The 19,497-nt window shown below is 46.5% G+C and overlaps 1 protein-coding gene across 1 annotated transcript in view; it reads right to left on the bottom strand.

The window, feature by feature from the left end:
• Nucleotides 1–237, bottom strand: part of GATSL2 (GATS protein-like 2) — a 107,591-nt gene extending 107,354 nt beyond the window's left edge. Inside the window, exon 1 of the mRNA XM_015418384.1 lies at nucleotides 25–237. Coding sequence (XP_015273870.1) covers nucleotides 25–137 — 113 coding nt within the window. The 5' untranslated portion in view covers nucleotides 138–237. The remainder of the gene's footprint in view (nucleotides 1–24) is intronic.
• Nucleotides 238–19,497: the final 19,260 nt, after the last annotated feature.

The raw sequence follows: 19,497 nt of genomic DNA, 5'->3' as shown, positions 1-19,497 counted from the left end.
CCCCCCCCGAAAGGTTGCGCTTACCTTGTTTTGGAGGAGAGAAAAGCCAGTTTGATCAGGCCGTAGGTAAACAACGGTATCCTCTCCTTAGCTACACTGGCTACTTTCAGCCGGTGCTCTAGAATGTGCAGTTCCATTTTTTCCTTTTGGTCATTTGTGGTTCATCTATTGGGGTGTTTGTTTGTTTGTTTGTTGGTGGATTCTTTGATCTCTTGTGTTTGTTTGTTCTCTTCTTGCCCCCCCCCCCCCCCCCCACGGGGGGCGGGTATTTTTCCACTCTGTTCCTTTAACGTCTCCAGTACGAGCAGGCAGAGTGGGGGGAAAAAAGAATGACTTGGAAAGGGGGTGGAAAGATGGGTATTTATATATAAAGGAACACCAACGACAGAAGGGACAGGGGAAGGGAAACGTTGCAAATTATGGGAGAAGTGGAGAGGGAGGGGGGAAGAGAGAGAGAGAGAGAGAGGAGAAAGACCCAAAGCAATTTAAAAAAAGAGAGGGGGGGGGGGAGAGCAGAAGCTAGAAGGAGAGTTGAGAGCTCCAGAGTGCAGAAAGAGCTGCTGGTGTTTCAGTGTAACAAACAACTTGCCACTCAAACGGAGCCGCACTGGACATGCGCGCGGGGCAAAGGATGCTGGGAGATGTAGTCCAGAGGCGGGGCCTCGCTAGGAGTTTGGGCAAAAAACCAAATTGGGGGGTGCAGCGGTCGTCCCTCAACAATAAAGAACAAACAAAAATAAAAAGCACATCTGGGATCTGTTGGATGATATTCAGATGTGACATCTAAGTGAGGTTTTTTTTTTTTTTTTTAACAACTCCTGCACACAAGTATTTTCCAAAATGTTTTGGGGATCTGGCCTTTACTGCAGCTTGGGAGGAATTAGTGCAAGGTACATGCTTCTTCTTAGGCGTGGCTTGAAGCCATTACTCAGCATTGGCAGATACTCCACAAAACTTATGTGTGTTTTTGACTCAAAAGTAGCATATACTCCTGACCAGGGCTTTTTTGCTAGGAAAAGCCCAGCAGGAACTCATTAGCATAATAGGCCACACCCAACAGCAGAAACTCATTAGCATATTAGGCCACACCCCACGACAGTACCGCTCATTAGCATATTAGGCCACACCCCCTTGCCTTCCCTTGGCTTGCCGGACAAGCTGGCCCTTGCCTCCCCATCCTTTCAGGGGCCCCGCCCACCCACCTGGAAATTGTCGGGGTCGCTCTCCAGGCCTCCCCTCTGTAGCCACCCACGCAGAGGTTTTGGCTGTAGTGGGTGTGGCCAGCTCTGGAGCCAGCCGGAACTCCGTTCCTGTGCGTTCCTGCCCAAAAATAGCCCTGCTCCTGACCCTATTTCCCAAGGCCAATCCCTATTTCCTGTTCTCTGTGTCTCTATGTGCACCTTGTTAAAATCTTTGCTAGGGTGAGTTGAAAAGGTTGCTGTCCTTGAGAGTTCAGCTCCCTCTCCAGCATCCTTAGAAGCTGGATCTTTGAGTGCGGGGATAGATGCATCTTGTACCTGGTGGATAAGTGTGCACATGAGCACTAAGGCATTGTTCATTACACAGCCTTCCATACCTCCACCTTGGAAGTGTGGCTGGTCTAGTCGCGGCTGACTTATGGCAAGCCCAAAGGGCTCTCTAAGCACAAGGCGTTCAGAGGTGGCTTGCCATTGCCTGCCTCTGCATAGTGACTTGGAGCTTCTTGGTGGTTTCCCATCCAAGTAGTAACCAGGGCTGACCCTGCTTAGCTTCTGAGATCTGATGAGACTGGACTAGCCTGGGCCATCCAGGTCAGGGCTTTTGTTTGTTGTTGTTGTTCAGTCGCACAGTCAAGTCCGACTCTTCGTGACCCCATGGGCCACATCACGCCAGGCCCTCCTGTCTTCCGGCGTTTGCTCAGTTTCATGTTCGTTGCATCGATAGCACCGTCTCACCATCTCATCATTTGCCGTCCCCGTCTTCTTTGACCTTCAATCTTTCCCAGCATCAGGGTCTTCCCCAGTGAGTGCTCCCTTCTCATTTGGTGGCCAAAGTATTTATTTATTTATTTATCCTTGGATTTATATCCCGCCCTACCCCGGAGGCTCAGGGCGGCTAACAAGGGCACAATGTGCCAAGATTATAACAGTAAAAACACATAGTATAAAACAGTAAAATACAATATCAGGTTTACAGTACAAACTTAAACAAAAAATGGGTAGATCTTAAACCCAACGGTAGCTTTCCCAAAAAGCTTCAGGTTCAGTATCTGGCCTTCCAAAGAAAAGTTAGAGTTGATTTCTTTTAGGATTGACTGACTCTCAAGGGGGACTCTCAAGAGTCTTCTCCAGCACCATAATTCAAAAGTATCTATTATTTAACGCTCGGCCTTCCTTATAGTCCAACTCTCGCACCCATACATTACTACTGGGGATACCATTGCTGTCAGGGCTACCATATGCTAATCCTGTCTTTCTGGTGTGCTTTGAGCCTCAAAACTGGCATCCTCTTGGCCTTCAAAGTTGAGCAGTGCAAGCTACTGGCCAGTAGCCCAGCAGGACGGAATCTTCGGCAATGTGTAATAATGGTATGTACACAACGGTCCTTGGTATGAGAATAGGAGTATATAATCATTGCATTTGTTCTTCCAACACAGGATCCCAGGTGGTGTACATAGGTTTCCTAGGATGTCTGCCAGACAGGCAGTGCCCAGACCATAGGTTCACCAGTAGTGCTGGATCATGTGCTTTCTGAGTATACCCAGGGTGTAAATGCTGTAAAAAAAGGGGTTAAGGTTCCCTTGCTCGAAAGCCAGTCAAATCCGACTCTAGGGTTGCGGTGCTCATCTCCGTTTCAAAGCCGAAGAGCCAGCGCTGTCCGAAGACGTTTCCGTGGTCATGTGGCCGGCATGACTAAACACCAAGGCGCACGGAACGCTGTTACCTTCCCACCGAAGTGGTACCTATTTATCTACTTGCAATTTCTTGCTTTCGAACTGCTAGGTTGTACACATGGCCATATTCTCATTTGTGAAACACTGGAAAGTAGGACATTAACTTTGGGTGCATTCATACAGAGTTAGACATTGTGCTCTCGTTCTGCTAGAGCAACTGTTTGCAACTGGATTGACTTGCTGCACGAGAGATGGAAGAGGGAGGATAGGGAACCTCCATATTCAGGGGCAGTAAACCCCAGATCTGACATGGAGAGCCCGGGCTAGCCCAATCTTGTCAGAGCTCAGAAGCTAAGCAGGGTTGGCCCTGGCTAGTATTCGGATGGGAAACCACCAAGGAATACCAGGGTTGTGATGTGGAGGCAGGCAAGGGCAAACCACCTCTGAACGTCTCTTGCCTTGAAAAACCCACGTGGTCGCCATAAGTCATCTGTGACTGGACGGCCCTTTCCACCACCACAAACCTCAGATACCCTCAGATGCTAGGAGGCAACATCAGGGGAAGGACTTGGCCTCTATGCCCTGTTCGTTGGCCCCCTAGAGCTGCTGCTTTGTTTAACCTCATTTATACCCTGCCTAGGGGTCTCCTCTGCCTAGGGGCCCTGGAGGCAGTGGTCCGCCCTCTCCTAAAAAAGTCATCGGATCTGGTCGAATTGGCTAATCACCGGCTGGTATCCAATCTGCCCTATCTGGGCAAACCAATTGAGAGGGGCGGTGGCAATACAGCTGCAGGGTTGTTGTTTTTTTGGATGACACCTCCATATTAGATCCCTTCCAGACCGGTTTCTGACCAGGCCGTGGGACAGAGACGGTCCTGGTGGCCCTCACAGAAGATCTCCGGACGCATCTGGATTGGGGCGGTATGGCAGTGTTGTTGCTGTTAGACCTCTTGGTGGAGTTTGAAACAGTCGACCATCAACTACTGATCCACCACCTCGCCGACACCGGGATCCAGGGGTTTGCCTTGCAGTGGCTCTCCTCATTCCTTCAGGGTCGGGGACAAAGGGTGGCTGTTGGAGAACAACTATCCAAAAGGCACCCGCTGATTTGTGGAGTGCCCCAAGGAATGGTGCTTTCCCCAATGTTATTCAACATCTATATGCGCCTCCTTGCCCAGATTGCCCAGAGTCACAGACTGGGTTGTCACCAATATGCAGATGACACCCAACTCTATCTGTTGTTGGACAGCTAGTCAGACTCTAGTCCGGGAGATCTGGACTTGGCGTTGAAAGCTGTGGCTGGTTGGCTTAGACTGAGTCGACTGAAATTGAATCCAACAAAGACGGAGGTCCTGTGCCTGAGTTGGAGCAGGCCAAGGTTAGGGAGTCCACACAATCATCCTGTTGGTGATTAATGAAACACCTTAAAAACTGCTCCAAAATTTGGTTGGTTCGTTCTGTTCGCCCATCAGTCTCTGGGTGATAGCCACTGCTGAGACCTTGCTCGATTCCCAGAAATTTTAACAGTTCTTTCCAAAATTTGGCAACGAACTGAGCTCCCCGATCTGAAATTATTTTGTGGGGCAGAGCATGGAGTCTAATGACATGCGGCATGAACATTTTAGCCAACTGCTTTGCTGTGGGCACCTGTTTGCAGGGAACAAAATGAGCCTGCTTCGAAAATAAGTCTTCGGCCACCCAAATCACTTTTCCCATGACTTGGAGGCAGGTCTGTAATAAAATCCATTGATATCTCTGAACAGGGTTGATCTGGGATATCTAAGGGCTGCAGTAACCCCGGTACCTTCCCAACCCACTGCTTGCTCATGAGACAGATTTGGCATGAAGACACATACTTAGAAATGTCCCCCCTCATGCAGAGCCACCAGAATTGTCTTTGTATGAGGTTCAGAGTCTTTAAATACCCGTAATGTCCTGAGAGTTTGTTATCATGCCCCATGGTTAATACATCACATCTGAGAGTTTCTGGAACAAATAGTTTGTTTTGCCTATACCAGCAACTATCATCTTTCTGGATCAAAATTCTGTCTTTCTCAATCTCCTCTTTGTCCCAGTCAGAGAGAGCGGCTTTGAATTTCTTCACCCATGGCTGTTGAATTATCGGTCTGGGGCAAGTGATGCTATGTATTCTTGGTGCTTGGGGGAGGGGGCAACAGTGGGAGGGCTTCTAGTTTCCTGGCCCCACTGCTGGACCTCCTGATGGCACCTGGTATTTTTGGCCACTTTGTGACACAGAGTGTTGGACTGGATGGGCCATTGGCCTGATCCAACATTGGCTTCTATTCTGTTCTTCTGTTCTTATATTGGATTAGAATCTGGGTGGCCCAGGTTTGAATCCCCACTTATGCCGTGGAAGCTTGCTGGGTGACCTTGGGTCAGTCACAGTCTCTCAGCCTAACCTACCTCACATGGGATAAAATGGGGAAGAGGACAATGGTAGAAGCTGCCTTGGGTCCCCATTGGGGAGAAAGTCGTTATCAAATGAAGAAAGTAAATAAATAAAATTGCATTGAGTATGTGCAGAATTCTTGAATTAGCAATAACACACATCTGGGATTAGGGATTTGGGTTTCTAGGGTGTTAGGATTTATTTTACTTATTTTATTTCACTTCATTTATATGCTCCTTTTTCCTCCCCATTGGGGACCCAAAGTTGTGTCCAGTCCACAACAACCCTGTGATGTAGGATAGGTCAAGAGTGTTTGACTGTCCCAACGTCAACCAGTAAACTTCCATGGTGGAGTGGGGATTCAAACCCAGATCCTAGTCTGAGACTCTATCCACTGTACATTGCCTTTGAGGTAAATCACAGCACTTTTCAGTTTAGAAATTAAGCAGCAGTTCTCCCCCCCTCCCCCGTTTCTGCAAAGAATTTTAAAAAGAAAGATTTTCCTGAGTTCTTTTGCTGGCCAAGTTGGAGGTGGGTAGGGAGACAAGGACCCATTATGAATGCACATCTTACTGCAGATTTTCAGACCAGTAAGACTTTAATATTGAGTTCAGATTCTCTGACTGCCTTATGTACCATTCCCCCCCCCCCCCAGTGTATTTATTCTGCAGCTACATTAGAAACTACACTTTTCTAAATTGGGGTGGAATGTCACTGTGATGTGTGGAGGGTGGCATCCAAAGTTGTTTTTTAAAAAAATAATAATTATGCAATTGCCCTATTGTAGCTGCACAGTAGCGTCCAGCAAGTGTGTACCATTTTAGCATTAGCTTGTTGAATGAAAGGGAACATAAAAGCAGGCAAAGGGGGAAGAACTGCTGTTGAAACTGACCAGACCTTTTTTGAGACTGACAAGCAGCTGCAAAGCCCCATTTTACATATTGTGGAGCACTAGGGGATTCTCCACTGTGTTATCAGCCAGCCTCATAGCTAGGAACGTTTTGCTGGGCGGACCAGGTTTTTGCTCAGATGGCCAGCCATTATATGTCTGTATGGAGCTATGCATATTCTCTCCCCCCCCCAAATGTCAGGTGGCCCTGTCATGGTGTTGGAATGTGAGGGGGGATATTATCTCCCTCCCGTTCTCAGCGCTTCTCTGCCTAGCGCTCCACTATCTGCACATTGGCCTTGAAGATTCTTTTCTGTAATTCCCCAAGCCTGGGAACTGTAACTGCTTTAGGCGCAAACTTGCTTGCTTGCTGGCAGGGCCCGCACGCGTGAGAAAACTTTATTAGCTTCGCAGGTGGGGGGGGGCTGTTTGAATATTCTATAAGTTAGTGGCCATCTTATTACAAGTCATTCTTAACACAGGCTGTATACATGTACTTTAGTTCTGCGTTACCATAATAAACACCTATCTTCTGAAGAAGCCTGGGTGTGTGGATTACCTGCCTAAAGTTCCTGACACCGAACTGTGCTGGTTCAGATGGGGCCGATTGACTAACTGCAAGCCAGTGTACTTCAGAGCTGCAGAGTGCACAGCTGGAATCCTGTGCCTTGTCCCGTGCAATGACTTCCCTGTGAGATGCATGGAGGATTGCCCAGCCTCACCCACACTTTTGCAATGTTGCTGTCTCAGGTTCCCCTGCCAGTGCCTGCTCCAGGTGGCTGCTTAGGAAGGTGCCCTGAGCAGCATTTCTGGAACAGCCCGCCCAGCCCTCCTCCAGATGATCCCACCTCCCTTCCCCAAGCCCTTCCCATGAGTGGCTCAGGCTGGGGGGGGAGCTCCCTTGCCTGTGCTTCTTCTTCCTTCTCCCTCCACTCCAGGCATTGGTGAGGCTGCTTGTCAGTCACACAATACCCCCCTCCCCCAGCATGTAGGATCAGCTCTTCCTTCTGCAAACATGGGGAGAGTCACTCGCCTCTCCCTGGTTGCAGAACTTTGAAGAAAAACTCACTCTTAAGTTTGACCAGGAGATGGTCTTGCAAGATCAGACCTCCAATCCTATGTAGCCCATTTCACCTACAGGCATGTAGGTATTGTAGAGCTTAGGGGGAGGAGAAGCCAAGGCTCAGGTTGGGGCCCTGGAAGAAATGTTAGGGGGCCAGGCCCTTTGGCCCCCGTGTTAGCTATGGGCCTGTTATCAACCACTGTGAAAAATGGGAGAGTCACATGGTCTCATAATATGGGGGGACATGTTGAGTGTACAAAATGCATGGTAGAACCCATTGACACTGGCATTGCAAGCTGTGATTGTTGGCAACGTGTGTGTGTGCATATGCCTGTGCAAAGTCAGCTGCAACTCCACGATGCTTTGCAGAGGGCTGCAATTTGTATGTTGGAGGAATCCTCTGGCAGAAGCCCTGAAGAGCTTTTTTAGTCTTGTGCCACTAAATTGGAAAAAAATGGAGGGGGGGCATTTTTGCTCATGCCCTAGTGCAGCTGCGTACTTTGGGCACTGACTGGCACAGAGGCACAGGTTCTGGGGTCCACAGGCTCTGCTGCTGGCCTGGCTGGGAAATGTGCCCCCTCAGTTTATGCTGCAGAAATTCTCTGGTTCGACCTGAGTTCTGTTGGGTTAGGCAATGACTGGCACAGTGGCACAGATTCTGAGGTCCACATTGCACTGGTTCTGCTGCTGCTGGCCTGGCTGGCAAACATGCTCTCTCAGTTTATGCTGCAGAGATTCTCTGGTTTGAACTGAGTCCAGTTGGGTTTGGACACTGACTAGCACAGTGGCACTGGTTCTGGGGGGCACACTGCACAGGTTCTGCTGTTGGCCTGTCAAACATGCCCCCTCACACCACCACCACACCTCACTTACATTCTTAGACAGATTCTTGGGGAGACACTGTCTGCTGTCTGCCTTTTTCCTATAGGGAACAATGGAGAATTGGGGGCACCCTATTTGGATGCCATTGAAATTGGACCCCCTGTTCCAATCTTTTCAAAACTTTGGGGGTCTTTTGGGGAGAGGCTGTATCAGCTACAGTCCAAATTTGGAGCCTCTACCTCAGCCCTCTCCAGCCCCCTGCAAATTTTTCAGAAGATTTTTGCCATTGACTACAATGGCCCCATAAGATATAATGGATCAGAATTTTTCGGGAATTCCGAACATTTTTGGAAATCTATACTATACCAGTATAGGTATTCGGGTTTTCCGGGTTTCTGGTTCAATATACCCTAATCCGAAAAAAATACTGAATTCCACCCCCCCTGCAAGAAGACAGACCAGAGATGCTGTATTAAAGGTGACTTCAGTAACTCCACTGAAATTTGGGAATACAATTATCAAGACTTTAAAAGACATTCCATTTGAAATTTGTCAGAAGAGAAAGAGCTACAAGGAGTTAATTACTTTTCTTCAAACAAACGGTATACAGTACAGGTGGGTGATTCCTGAAGGTGTCATCTTTAAAATCAACGATAGAAGTGAGAAGATAGACTCCATCTTCAAAGTCAAAGAATTCTTGAGACGTCAGCTGGGATCGGGGGAAGACTCTAAAGAGGAAGAAACTAAGTCAAGTGACTCAGCTGCCTCGGGAACAGATGAGGACTCTGCTGCAGAAGTGGGTGCGGGAGCAATGAAAACTGTATATGATTTTAGAGACAGAAAGCCAAAGTAATGGCAGAAGGACTCCGATAAATGGCCCTTTGAAACAAAGAAGATGCTCAGAAAGTTCTCTCATCTATATATCTAATAGCCAAGTCGCCCCCTGGTGTGCGGATACTTATTTCCGCACATCGAGGGCAACTGGAGGGGAGGGAGAGTTTTGTGCACACGTGGGGCGGTCCCCAGGTGTGCACAAAAATCAGAAACCCTGTAAAAACATCGGGGGGATGTTTAAACCCCCTGAAACTGACAGAGCGTACCCTGCGCATGTGCAGGGAAAGCTCTGCAGCCGGCCTCCCGCCGCCGCGGAAGGGGGGGGAAGAGAGCAGCGAGGAGCTGGGGGGGAGAGGCAATGGGGGAGATCAAGGGGGTGGAGGAGACGGGGGAACTGGCAGGATGGGGGGGGACTTGCCTCCTCCTGCTGCTTCCTCCTCTGCCTCCCCCCCGCGAGGATCGCGGGGCCCCCCTTGTAGTAGTACTGATTTCCTGTCATTCCTTTCAAATTTGTATGGTTTTCTTGTTGTGATTCTCTAATTTGATCCTGCACACTGGTTATGATCTGGGCAGTTTTTTAGAGCCTGTCCTGTGTGGATTGCACTCTGACCTCCAAATGGATAGATCTCAAGTGATTCTTAAGCTTGGCGCTTTGCAGAAGGTTCATGTGGCCATTTAATGTTAGGTTTCCAGAGGCTGCCAAAATGACCCCCCCCAACTTTGTTCACTAAAGCATTAAAGGGAAAAATGTTTTCAGAGCTTTAGGCTTCCCTGCCCAGTGTCCGTCTTTCTTTACATCTAATGTCAATTTCATTCCATGCTGATGACCCCCCCCCTTATTTTGTTTGCATGCAGCACTGAAATCCTTTTTTTTTTTTTTGCACTGGAGACACTGTCATTTGCCTCCTCTCCGATCCCCCTTTCAAGTCAACACTAGCAGGGAACTAAACCTTGTGCAGCTCCTTTTAAACTTCTTCCTCGTCATTTTAATTTTTTTAATTCAGCTGTCAACCAAAGCACCTGTCTGGAGCTTGGTTGCCATGGAGAGGTGAGGGGGTGTGAACTGGAATGTATACTTTCATTTCTGTCCACTATCTGTCTGGTGTGTGGTGTAGCCATGTAACCTTGAGTTGTACACAGTCTTTAGTATTCTCTTTCCCCTGGGAATCTTAGGGCATTAATTTGGTGGGCTTTTAACTTAGATGCGATTGTCCAAGAGCCACTAATGTCTTGTTTGATTATGCTATAATTGCTGGCTTTGCGCACTTGATCTCAGTTCTAACAAAGAACGTTATGAGTCTGGATCCTATCAATGTCTCAATAAACTTTACTTCTTCTGAATGATTGTTATTGGGAACTGATTTCTCCAGGGGCTCTGACATCAGCAATCCAAGACTAGTGATAGTCTCATATCACTAGACTCATACCACTTGTAAAAAAAATTTTTAAATTTAAAAACGAGGGAAAATTGACCTTCTACACCAATGAAGGGAGTAGGATAGTGTAATGTGCAGAGTGGGCCAAATGACCTGGATATGGGTGGCGGATTGACCTTCGAGGGACAAAAAAAGGGTGGCTGGGGGGAGAAATCTGAGGGAATCTGTACGCTTTTGAATTACCTTCAGCTTAGAAGCAATACAAGGGGGAAACCGGCACAAAAACACTCTTAGAAAACCCGGGGAAACAGCGATCAGAAAGTGAGCTGAGTGCTGAAGGGGGGAAAATCAATGTGGAGTGACAAAGAAAACCCGATGGGCATGCATGGTGAAAGCGAGAGAAAACACCCATGCATAACAGGCCAAAGCTTTGTTTGAATACGAGTAACAATGGAATGGGGGTGGAATATGGCAAAAGCTTTTTTGGCCCTGGGTGACTGCCAGCTCTTTCCTGCTCTGGAATATTCAGCTGTGCTAAGCTGGGCACATTCCTTGAATGCCTGGTGTTGCAAATGAAAGATACTTCTGCTGTCAGCACCAGGGAAGTTCCTGTAATGGAGGAACTGGTTGCTCCATTTGGAAGAGAGTTTTAAAAACACGTTTCTGTCCAAGACTGGCAGAAAGCTGAGGTGCAAGACAAACCCTGGGGTCTGTGGTCAGTAACAATAACCATGCTGTATTTCATCAGTGCTGGTGAATATAAAGCACTTGCTCTCTCAGTTCAAGGTCTAAGGAGAGACACACTAGGAGGCAAGGTGCTGTGGTTCAGTAGCAGAGCATCTGCTTGGCATGCTAACCGTTCCAGGTTCCATCCCCAGCATCTCCAGTTAAAAAAAAAGACCAGGCAGTAGGTGATGTGAAAGACTTGAAACCCGGGAGAGCTGCTGCCAGTCAGAGTAGACAAGTGGTGTCAAACTCATTTGTTACGAGGGCCAGATCTGACATAAGTGTCACTTTGTTGGGCTGGGCCATACGTGCCATAAAATGTAACATGAGGTACTGGAGATCTAAACTTTATAAAGGTGACTTATAAAGGTGAATAACAATAGTAGGCTTGATTGGATTAGGTGTGATATGCAGAGGGGTAGTAGGCGCGGAGATGCCAGCGTTGGTAACGAGACAGGAAACCTAGGTCTCCATTTCATCCAGGAGGATTCCGTCCAGGAGGATGCAAAGAATAAATGGACATAAGTCTGACATTAGAGATCAGAACATTCAGTTGCTGACCTAAGAATAGCAGTGCTCTTACAAAGGAATTTCAAAGGGAGATTAGAAAGAGAGACTGCTGAATTGCAATTGATAATGAAGCTCAGGACAATGGACCTACCTGGACTGGACTGAGAGCTAGTTTCCCTGTCTCATTACCAATGTGTGCTAAGGAACACTGCTTACTTACTAGGGATGCTTGATGAATGGGATGAATGTCAGGCACTGGGCAAGGTGAGGGTTCTTCCAGGTGATTCCCTAGGATTCTCCACCTGTAGGTTATGAGTCCCGTTGCACCTTAGAGACCAACAAGAGTTTCAGGGTATCAGCTTGAGAGTCAAAGTTCCCTTTGTCAGACACAAGTAGAAATGAAGATCTCCGAGTCATTTTATTCCAGCCAGAAGGTGGGATGTCGTACAGAATGCTTGTGAAGGATGCAAAGGTATCCTGCATCTTGTAATCAGCTTGATTAGAGCGGAAGGAAAAAATTATTGGGGGCAGAGAATTAGCATCGGTAGTGAGATAATAACCTTATGTCTCTTTTCAGCCTGGGTGGTGGTGGTCCGTTGTTTTGAACTTGTAAATGAACTCAAGTTCAGCAATCTCACGTTGGAATTTCCCCTTGAAGTTTGTTTGTTTGAGGACTGCCACTCTCAGGACAGCAGTGGAACGGCCTGGGAGATTAAAATGTTCTCCCACCGGGTTTTGAGCATTGCAGTTTTTAATGTCGGATTTTTGTCCATTTATTCTTTTGCCTAGGGACTGGTCTGTTTGTCTGATGCAGAGAGTGGAAGGGGATTGCTGACATTTGATATAGCATATATAATGCTGGAAGATGAGCAAGTGAATGAACCAGAGATGGTATGTTGTTGGGTCCAGTGACTGTGTTGTCAGAGTGCACATGGGGACAGACCTAGCATCTGGGTTTGTTGCAGGCCCTGGTCCTTGAGACTGTACCCATGTTAGGAAGGGCATTGCTGTGAGTGGGAAGTTGTTCAAGGCTAGGAGGCTCCCAATGCCTGTGAGACAGGAGTGTCATTGTCCCACATAGTTTGTGGTCATTAATGATGCATTGAACCGGTTTGGAGAGCCGTTATATGGCCACCAGTTGTGGCCTATCTTGTGGCCAGTTATCTCTTGGTATCATTCTGACTTTATCAATTGGTTTCCTTACTGCATCAGGTGGATATTATAACTCCAAGAAGACCTGTTGAAGACCTTGTTGAAGACCTGTATGGTCCAGACTAGCCCAATCTAGTCAGATCTTGGAGCCCAGCAGGGTCGGCCCTGGATAGTATTTGGATGGGAAACCACCAAGGAATACCAGTGTCACGACACAGAGGCAGACAATGGCAAACCACCTCTGAATGCTTCTTGCCTTGGAAGCCCTATGGGGTTGATATAACTCAGCTGTGACTTAACGGTGCTTTCCACCACCTGTTGTAGAGATGCACCAGAAGGAGGTGCTGTGTTGCGTCCTCTGTTGGCTTTTGTTCCCATAATGGCCAGATATTCTTTTTAGTTGCCTTATGCAAAGAACAGAGTCGATGGCTGGTCTAGGCACCAAAGCTGCATGTCTGGCAGAGAACAAAAACAAACCAGAGGCTGCTTCAAATAGCATGTTCTTGTATGTACCGTTGCAGAAAGAGTCTTTTTGTGTGGTGTGCTACTGATTGTTGTTGTTGTTCAGTCGCATAGTCTAGTCCGACTCTTTGCGACCCCATGGACATGATCTCGCCAGGCCCTCCTGTTTTCCGTCGTCCTCTGAAGTTTGCTCAATTTCATGTTCGTTGCATCGATGACACTGTCTAACCATCTCATCCTTTGCCGTCCCCGTCTTCTTTGACCTTCAATCTTTCCCAGCATCAGGGTCTTCTCCAGTGAGTGCTCCCTTCTCATTTGGTGGCCAAAGTATTTGAGCTTCAGTTTCATTATCTGGCCTTCCAGGGAACAGTCAGGGTTGGTTTCTTTTAGGATTGACTGATTTGATCTTCTTGCAGTCCAAGGGACTCTCAAGAGTCTTCTCCAGCGCCATAGTTCAAAATAATCTGTTCTACTGATGCACGGATGTATTTCTTGCAGAAGCACCATGCAAAAATACTTTCCTTGCAGCCATACACTCAGTCACATTTAGATGTGTGTGTGTGTTGCACATCAGTAACATAAAAGAAGGGGGGGGAAACATGAATCTCTCATGGGATTGTAGACATCCCTCAACTCTGGCCAAAGTTTGCAACAGTCAGATAAGGAGCCAGACAGCCTCCTAAGTCAGGAGTTTGTGTGATAACCTCCACTGTTAACAACTAACAACTGATAGCTGAAGGTGAGAGAGACCGGAACTTTTAATGACAGTTGGTGTCAGTCTCCAGAAGGATGACTACAAGAAGATCGAGGAATCAACTATAAGAAGAGTGGATTGTGTCATCCCAGGCCCTGGGAATTATTGTTATTACCACTTTATTGAGTTGTATAGTTAAATGATTTTAGAATTGTTTTAATTCAAAGTAGTCACGTTTTATTGTAAATCATGTATTGATTTCATGTAAGTTGCCCTGAGCCGGCTTTGGCTGGGGTGTGTGTGTAAAGTTCAAAACCTTTATTGGCATAGATCATAATCATACACAATCGCCATTCAGTTCATGGATTTGACACACAGCTTCCTCATTATAAGGCAGTTACAGAACTTAGCAACCGCTTCCATAACCACTATATTTTGTGAAGCCAATAAACGATACAACCTTCTGTCATCGGATTGCTTGGCATCATTCTTAAGAATATCTTCTAGATAGGCTGCCCGAATGTCATCATACAAACTACAAGAGAGGAATACATGTTCGATTCTTTCAATCTCCTCTGAATCACAATCACAGAACCTTACAGAGTAGGGGATTTTCTTAAATCTTCCTGCTAAAACCGAAGAGGGAAGCACATTAAATTGGGCCAACATAAATGCTCATCACAGCTGTGGGGAAGTCAGATCCGCTAAGTATTGTGCTGGGGCGTTGATGGGGTGTGTGTGTAAAAATCCAACAAATAAATAAATAATATATTTTAAAAAATAATTACACTGCATTTCTAAACAGAGTCCCATCTTTTGAAGTCCGCTGAAGTCAATGGGCTTAGGAAGGTGTAACTCTGTTTGGGACATTTCCCCCCGCCACCCGAGCAAGGGAGCGAGGAAGGACCGCTATGTGGCCCTTCCTGTTCCCTGCCCGCTTCTCACCTTTGCCTTCACCGCACCTTAGCCTGATCTCGGGACTTTGCATCCTGACTCGGCAGGATCTGGCCTGACTGCCTGCCAAAAAACTGCTACTGATGAATAAGCCCAGTTCGAGCACTGTCAAGCATGCCCATACTTCAGACCAGAGGTGTCGAACTCATTTGTCATGAGGGCCGGATCTGATGTAAACGTCACTTTGTCAGGCCGGGCCACGTGTGCCATAAAGTGCAATGCCCGGTACGAGAGACATAAACTTTATAAAGGTCACAGGCAAACACAATTAACAATATTTTTTTTTTATTCAAAATACAAGCATGCTTAAAACATTAACACTCTTACAGTATTTCCTTACAGTATCGCCCTGACGCCCACCCTCCCACTTCCGTTACCCATTACTCATTACAAGACAAATGTGGACAATCACGACCTAATCAGAGAACGAATGTAAAGAAAACAGTCGTGAGAGTCTGACCCACAGATCAAGCAGTCAACAAGACTTGCAAAGAAGATGCTTCCTGTATATTATGGTCAACAAGCACTACAACACAATAGACAAATCCCTTCAAATCATAAGAAAATCCTAGTCTGAAAATACATCGTCAACGTCGTCTCCGGATTACATAATGACGTTTCAAAATTGGATCTTCCTCGGGAAATATTAGAGTAGTGCAAAAGCTCTCTTGCTCATAAAGGGCTTTACAAAAAGTCATGAAAGATAATACATTCAGATAGGATGCTGATCTCAGTAAGTATTCAGGCTCAAATATGCTGCTGAGCTTCTTATGGATCCCTGGCGTCTCACATTTGTTCACCCATTACGCATTAGCTGCCCTGGGACAGTATGCAGGAACATAATGCACAGTCTCTATCATCTGCCAATAAAGGTAATGACCCGTTGCTCGCGGGCTGGATAAGAGCCCTGGATGGACTGGTTTTGGTCCGCAGGCCATCTATTCGACACCCCTGCTTTAGATCTCTTGCGTTTTGTTTTGTTGGTTAGACTCTGCTGTGAACTGATGGGAAACTCTTTCTCCTAGGTATTAGTAATGGAAAAAGAGACCTCCTTGCATTCCTCTCGGCTGCAAAGGTGGGAATAAAAATGTTTTGGCCCTAAAAGCGATTTCTCTTACTTCCCCAGAAGACTTAGGACCCGGCACCAGAGTCCTCTATAGACAACACATGTGCACTGAAATCAATTCAGGTAGAGGGAGGGTATGTGCTGACCTGGATGGCCCAGGTTAGCCTGATCTTGTCAGATCTTGGAAGCTAAGTGGGGTTGGCTGTGGTTAGTAATTGGATGGAAGACCACTATGGTTGTTGCACAGAGGTAGGCAAGGGCAAGTCAAGCCACCTCTGAACGTCTCTTGCCTTGAAAACCCAATGGGGTCACCATAAGCAACTTGATTGTGTTTTCCTCCACCATCAGAGGGGGTTGCAGGTCGGTTCATCTGATGAAGTGAACTCTGGCTAGAGAGAGGAACCAAATTTTCATCCTTCTGTTTTTACTGAAAACCCCAGTTTTAAAAGAAACAAATATTTTGATTCAGCCTCCCCCCCCCTTGTGCGGATCGAATCTGTGATTCTTTAAATCCAAACTGTTTTCAGTTTCCTTGCACAGGATTTCCCCCATAAAATATAGGCATTTTCCCCAACAGTATTTGCATGTCAATAAAGCAACATGATGTATCCGACCTGCACAAGTTTTCTTTGGCTTTAGGAGCCACCCCAAACATTTAGGAGCCAAACTTATTTTTCAGATTTCAGGGTGTTAATTTTTTAATGACCCTACTTTCCAATTATCACTACCACAAAACCTAATCTTAAACTCTTCAGAGTTTTGGGTAATTTTTTTAAAAAAACTATAGGAAGCGGTGGCGCAGGCAGTAAATGCCTGCAAGTAAAACTATATCCGAACAGCCTTAATAGCTGTTCGAGTCCCACTGCGGCCGGGGTGAGCTCCCGGCCCTTATCCTAGCTCCCGCCCACCCAGCGGCTCGAAAGCCCGTAACGGCAATTAGACAAATGGATACCCACTTCTTAAGAGTGGGGGGGCACCCTACCTCCAATATTGGAGGGCAGCGGCGGCAGCTGGACGATGTGGTGAATCGATAAGAGGCAAGCCAGCAAGAGAGGACATGGCGATGGATCGGTGGCAAACAGCAGGCGACTCGGGAGGCGATTGGAGGCGGCGTGGAGGCGTGGTGACGTAAGCACGGTCGGAGCCTCCAGGACAGAGACCAGTTGCGACCTCATCGTGCAGCCGCATGCCATAAAAAGGACCATCCCAGGAAGCCGAGCTGAAGAGACGGAAAAAGACCTCTGCCGAAGGACGCTACCGCCTGGTCCTAGCAAGACCCCGCCACAGAAAGACCTACGCTGCGTAGGTGCCTGGTAAGGCATCCATCTCCCTGATATGTATGTGGCCCTAGCTAGGCGATTAAATGTATATGTGTAAACCGCTCCGAGCCTCTGGGAAGGAGCGGTATAGAAATGTAATGTAATAATAATAATAATAATAATAATAACAACAACAAAAGTGTTGCAGTGTATAGATAATTATGGGGTAACTGGCTTTCATCACAACAGAAAGCTAACTTTGCACCTCTACTGAGAATCATCAAGAGGCACTACAGAGTCCACAATGAAAGACATGGTCCACAATGAAACATCTAGGGGTCATGGCATGGCACCCTGGTGCCTGGGATCTGTCAAGCCCTGTTATGTATTATAAGCATCAAGGAAGTTGACTGTACATATAAATATCGTATACATTATATATCGAAACCATATCATATCCATACACAACACAAACAAACCTGATTCTTCTAGCACTGCTGTTCAGAGGCTTACTACCCCTAAACCTACATTACAAGATGAAATGGAGGAGAGAAGAACCTTAGATGATCTCCAGGGAAGAAAGGTAGGTTAGAAGTGTAATAGATAGCAAGGACCACAGTTCGAGATCTCTGGAACTGGCAGCTTCCAGTAGCTGAGTATTTGCTATAGGTCAGGGGTGGCCAAATTGCGGCTTGGGAGCCACATGCGGCTCTTTCACACGTATTGTGTGGCTCCTGGCAGGGCAGCTGGGGAAGCGAAGGAGAGGCTTGTTTTTTCTCCCTCCCTCCCTCCCATCTATTTGCTTTCTTTGTTTCTCTCTCTCTTTCTACCTCTTTCATTTTTTCTTTCCTCCTCCCTCTTTCTCTCTCTGTCTTAGACAAATAAACATCATTAGCAAACAAATAAACATCATTGGACAAATAAATATCATTATCAATATCTGTTTTTACCCCTTTTGCTTTTATTTTTGGCAGTCTCATTTAATGTTAATAAAAAAGCAAATCTGCCTACTTTTAAATAAAAATGTGTGTGTGATATTTGTTCATGTCATGCGGCTCTCATACATCTGACATTTACTCAATGTGGCTCTTATGCTGAGCAAGTTTGGCTACCCCTGGCGTAGTTCCAGAGCCTCCACTAGAGGGTGCTGAATCCTCCCAGGCCCCACATTGACCAGTTCTGTGATTCCTGCAGTCTCTGGGAGGTGGTTAGGGTTGCCACTTACCCAGTTCCCGTGGGAGATTTCTTGGTCATGGTCCCTGTCTTCCACCATCACTCAGTGGAGCAGCGGGGGGGGGGGGATGGGAGGAAGAAAATTATGTTTATCAATCCCTGGATGTAACTTCCTTTTTTGGAGCAGGAAGTGATGTCATGCCACTCGAGGCCTTTTCAAATCTCTATGGTAAAAGCCATAGACATTTGAAAATCCCTAGAGCATTGTGACATCGCTTCCTGTTCCAAAACAGGAAGTGACATCCTGGAAGTCTCCGCCCCCCCATGCTCCTTGTGATTGCCAGCCGAGGAATACTTTCCTTTTAATCTTTTAAAATTTAAACGTTGCTGTCATTAAGAAGAAGAAACTATCCAGATTCTGAGTTTCTCAGTCCAAAGCACCAGAATTTTTGAAAACTGAAAGTGACAAACCTAGAAAGGGAGAGATGAAGCACAGGAACACTTATTGTTTCCTCCTTCGTTCACAACATGGCTAGTTTCTAAATTTGTAATAGGTAATCTTTTTTCCAAATTTCTGTATTATTTTCTATGTTTACTCGGGCTTTTTAGTACTTTTCTGTTTATGTTTAGTCTTTACTGAAGAAGATCCTTGAAACGAAGTTATTAATATCCAGAACCTTCGTTACCTACCTGCTTGACTTACCTGACTTACCTGCACCTGTTCGAAGTATCTGCATTACTCCTTAGGAATTTATGTGTATATTGATTGTTTTGTAGTACAAATTATTTATTTATTTTTGTATGTATACAAATCCCCCTTTTTATAAATATTAGCTTTAGTTGTATTGAGCATCTTTTTTTTACACAGCTTGTCCTGTTCTTGGTTTTTGCTGTGTGATCGCTTTTCGTTACGTAGTTTCTACAGGTGACACCAGAAACAACTGCCTGCTTACGGATGGACAACATCTTCTATTACTCTGCCTAGTGCATCTTTATTCCACCCTGCCTCCACAGAATGATGATGAAGAAGAAGAAGAGGAGGAGGAGATTGGATTTATACCCCGCCCTTCACGTGGAGTCTCAGAGCGGCTTACAAACTCCTTTCCCTTCCCCTCCCCACAACAGACGTCCTGTGAGGTAGGTGGGGCTGAGAGAGCTCTTTCGAGAACTGCTCTTTCAGAACAGCTCTGACAGAACTATGGCTTGCCCAAGGTCATCCAGCAGCTGCAAGTGGAG

This window comes from Gekko japonicus, unplaced genomic scaffold (assembly GCF_001447785.1).
Source record: "Gekko japonicus isolate JY-2015 unplaced genomic scaffold, Gekko_japonicus_V1.1 scaffold89, whole genome shotgun sequence".
In the NCBI taxonomy this organism is placed as follows: Eukaryota; Metazoa; Chordata; class Lepidosauria; order Squamata; family Gekkonidae; genus Gekko; species Gekko japonicus.
Note: the sequence above shows the minus strand (reverse complement) of the source record. Positions and strands in the feature narration are given on the sequence as shown.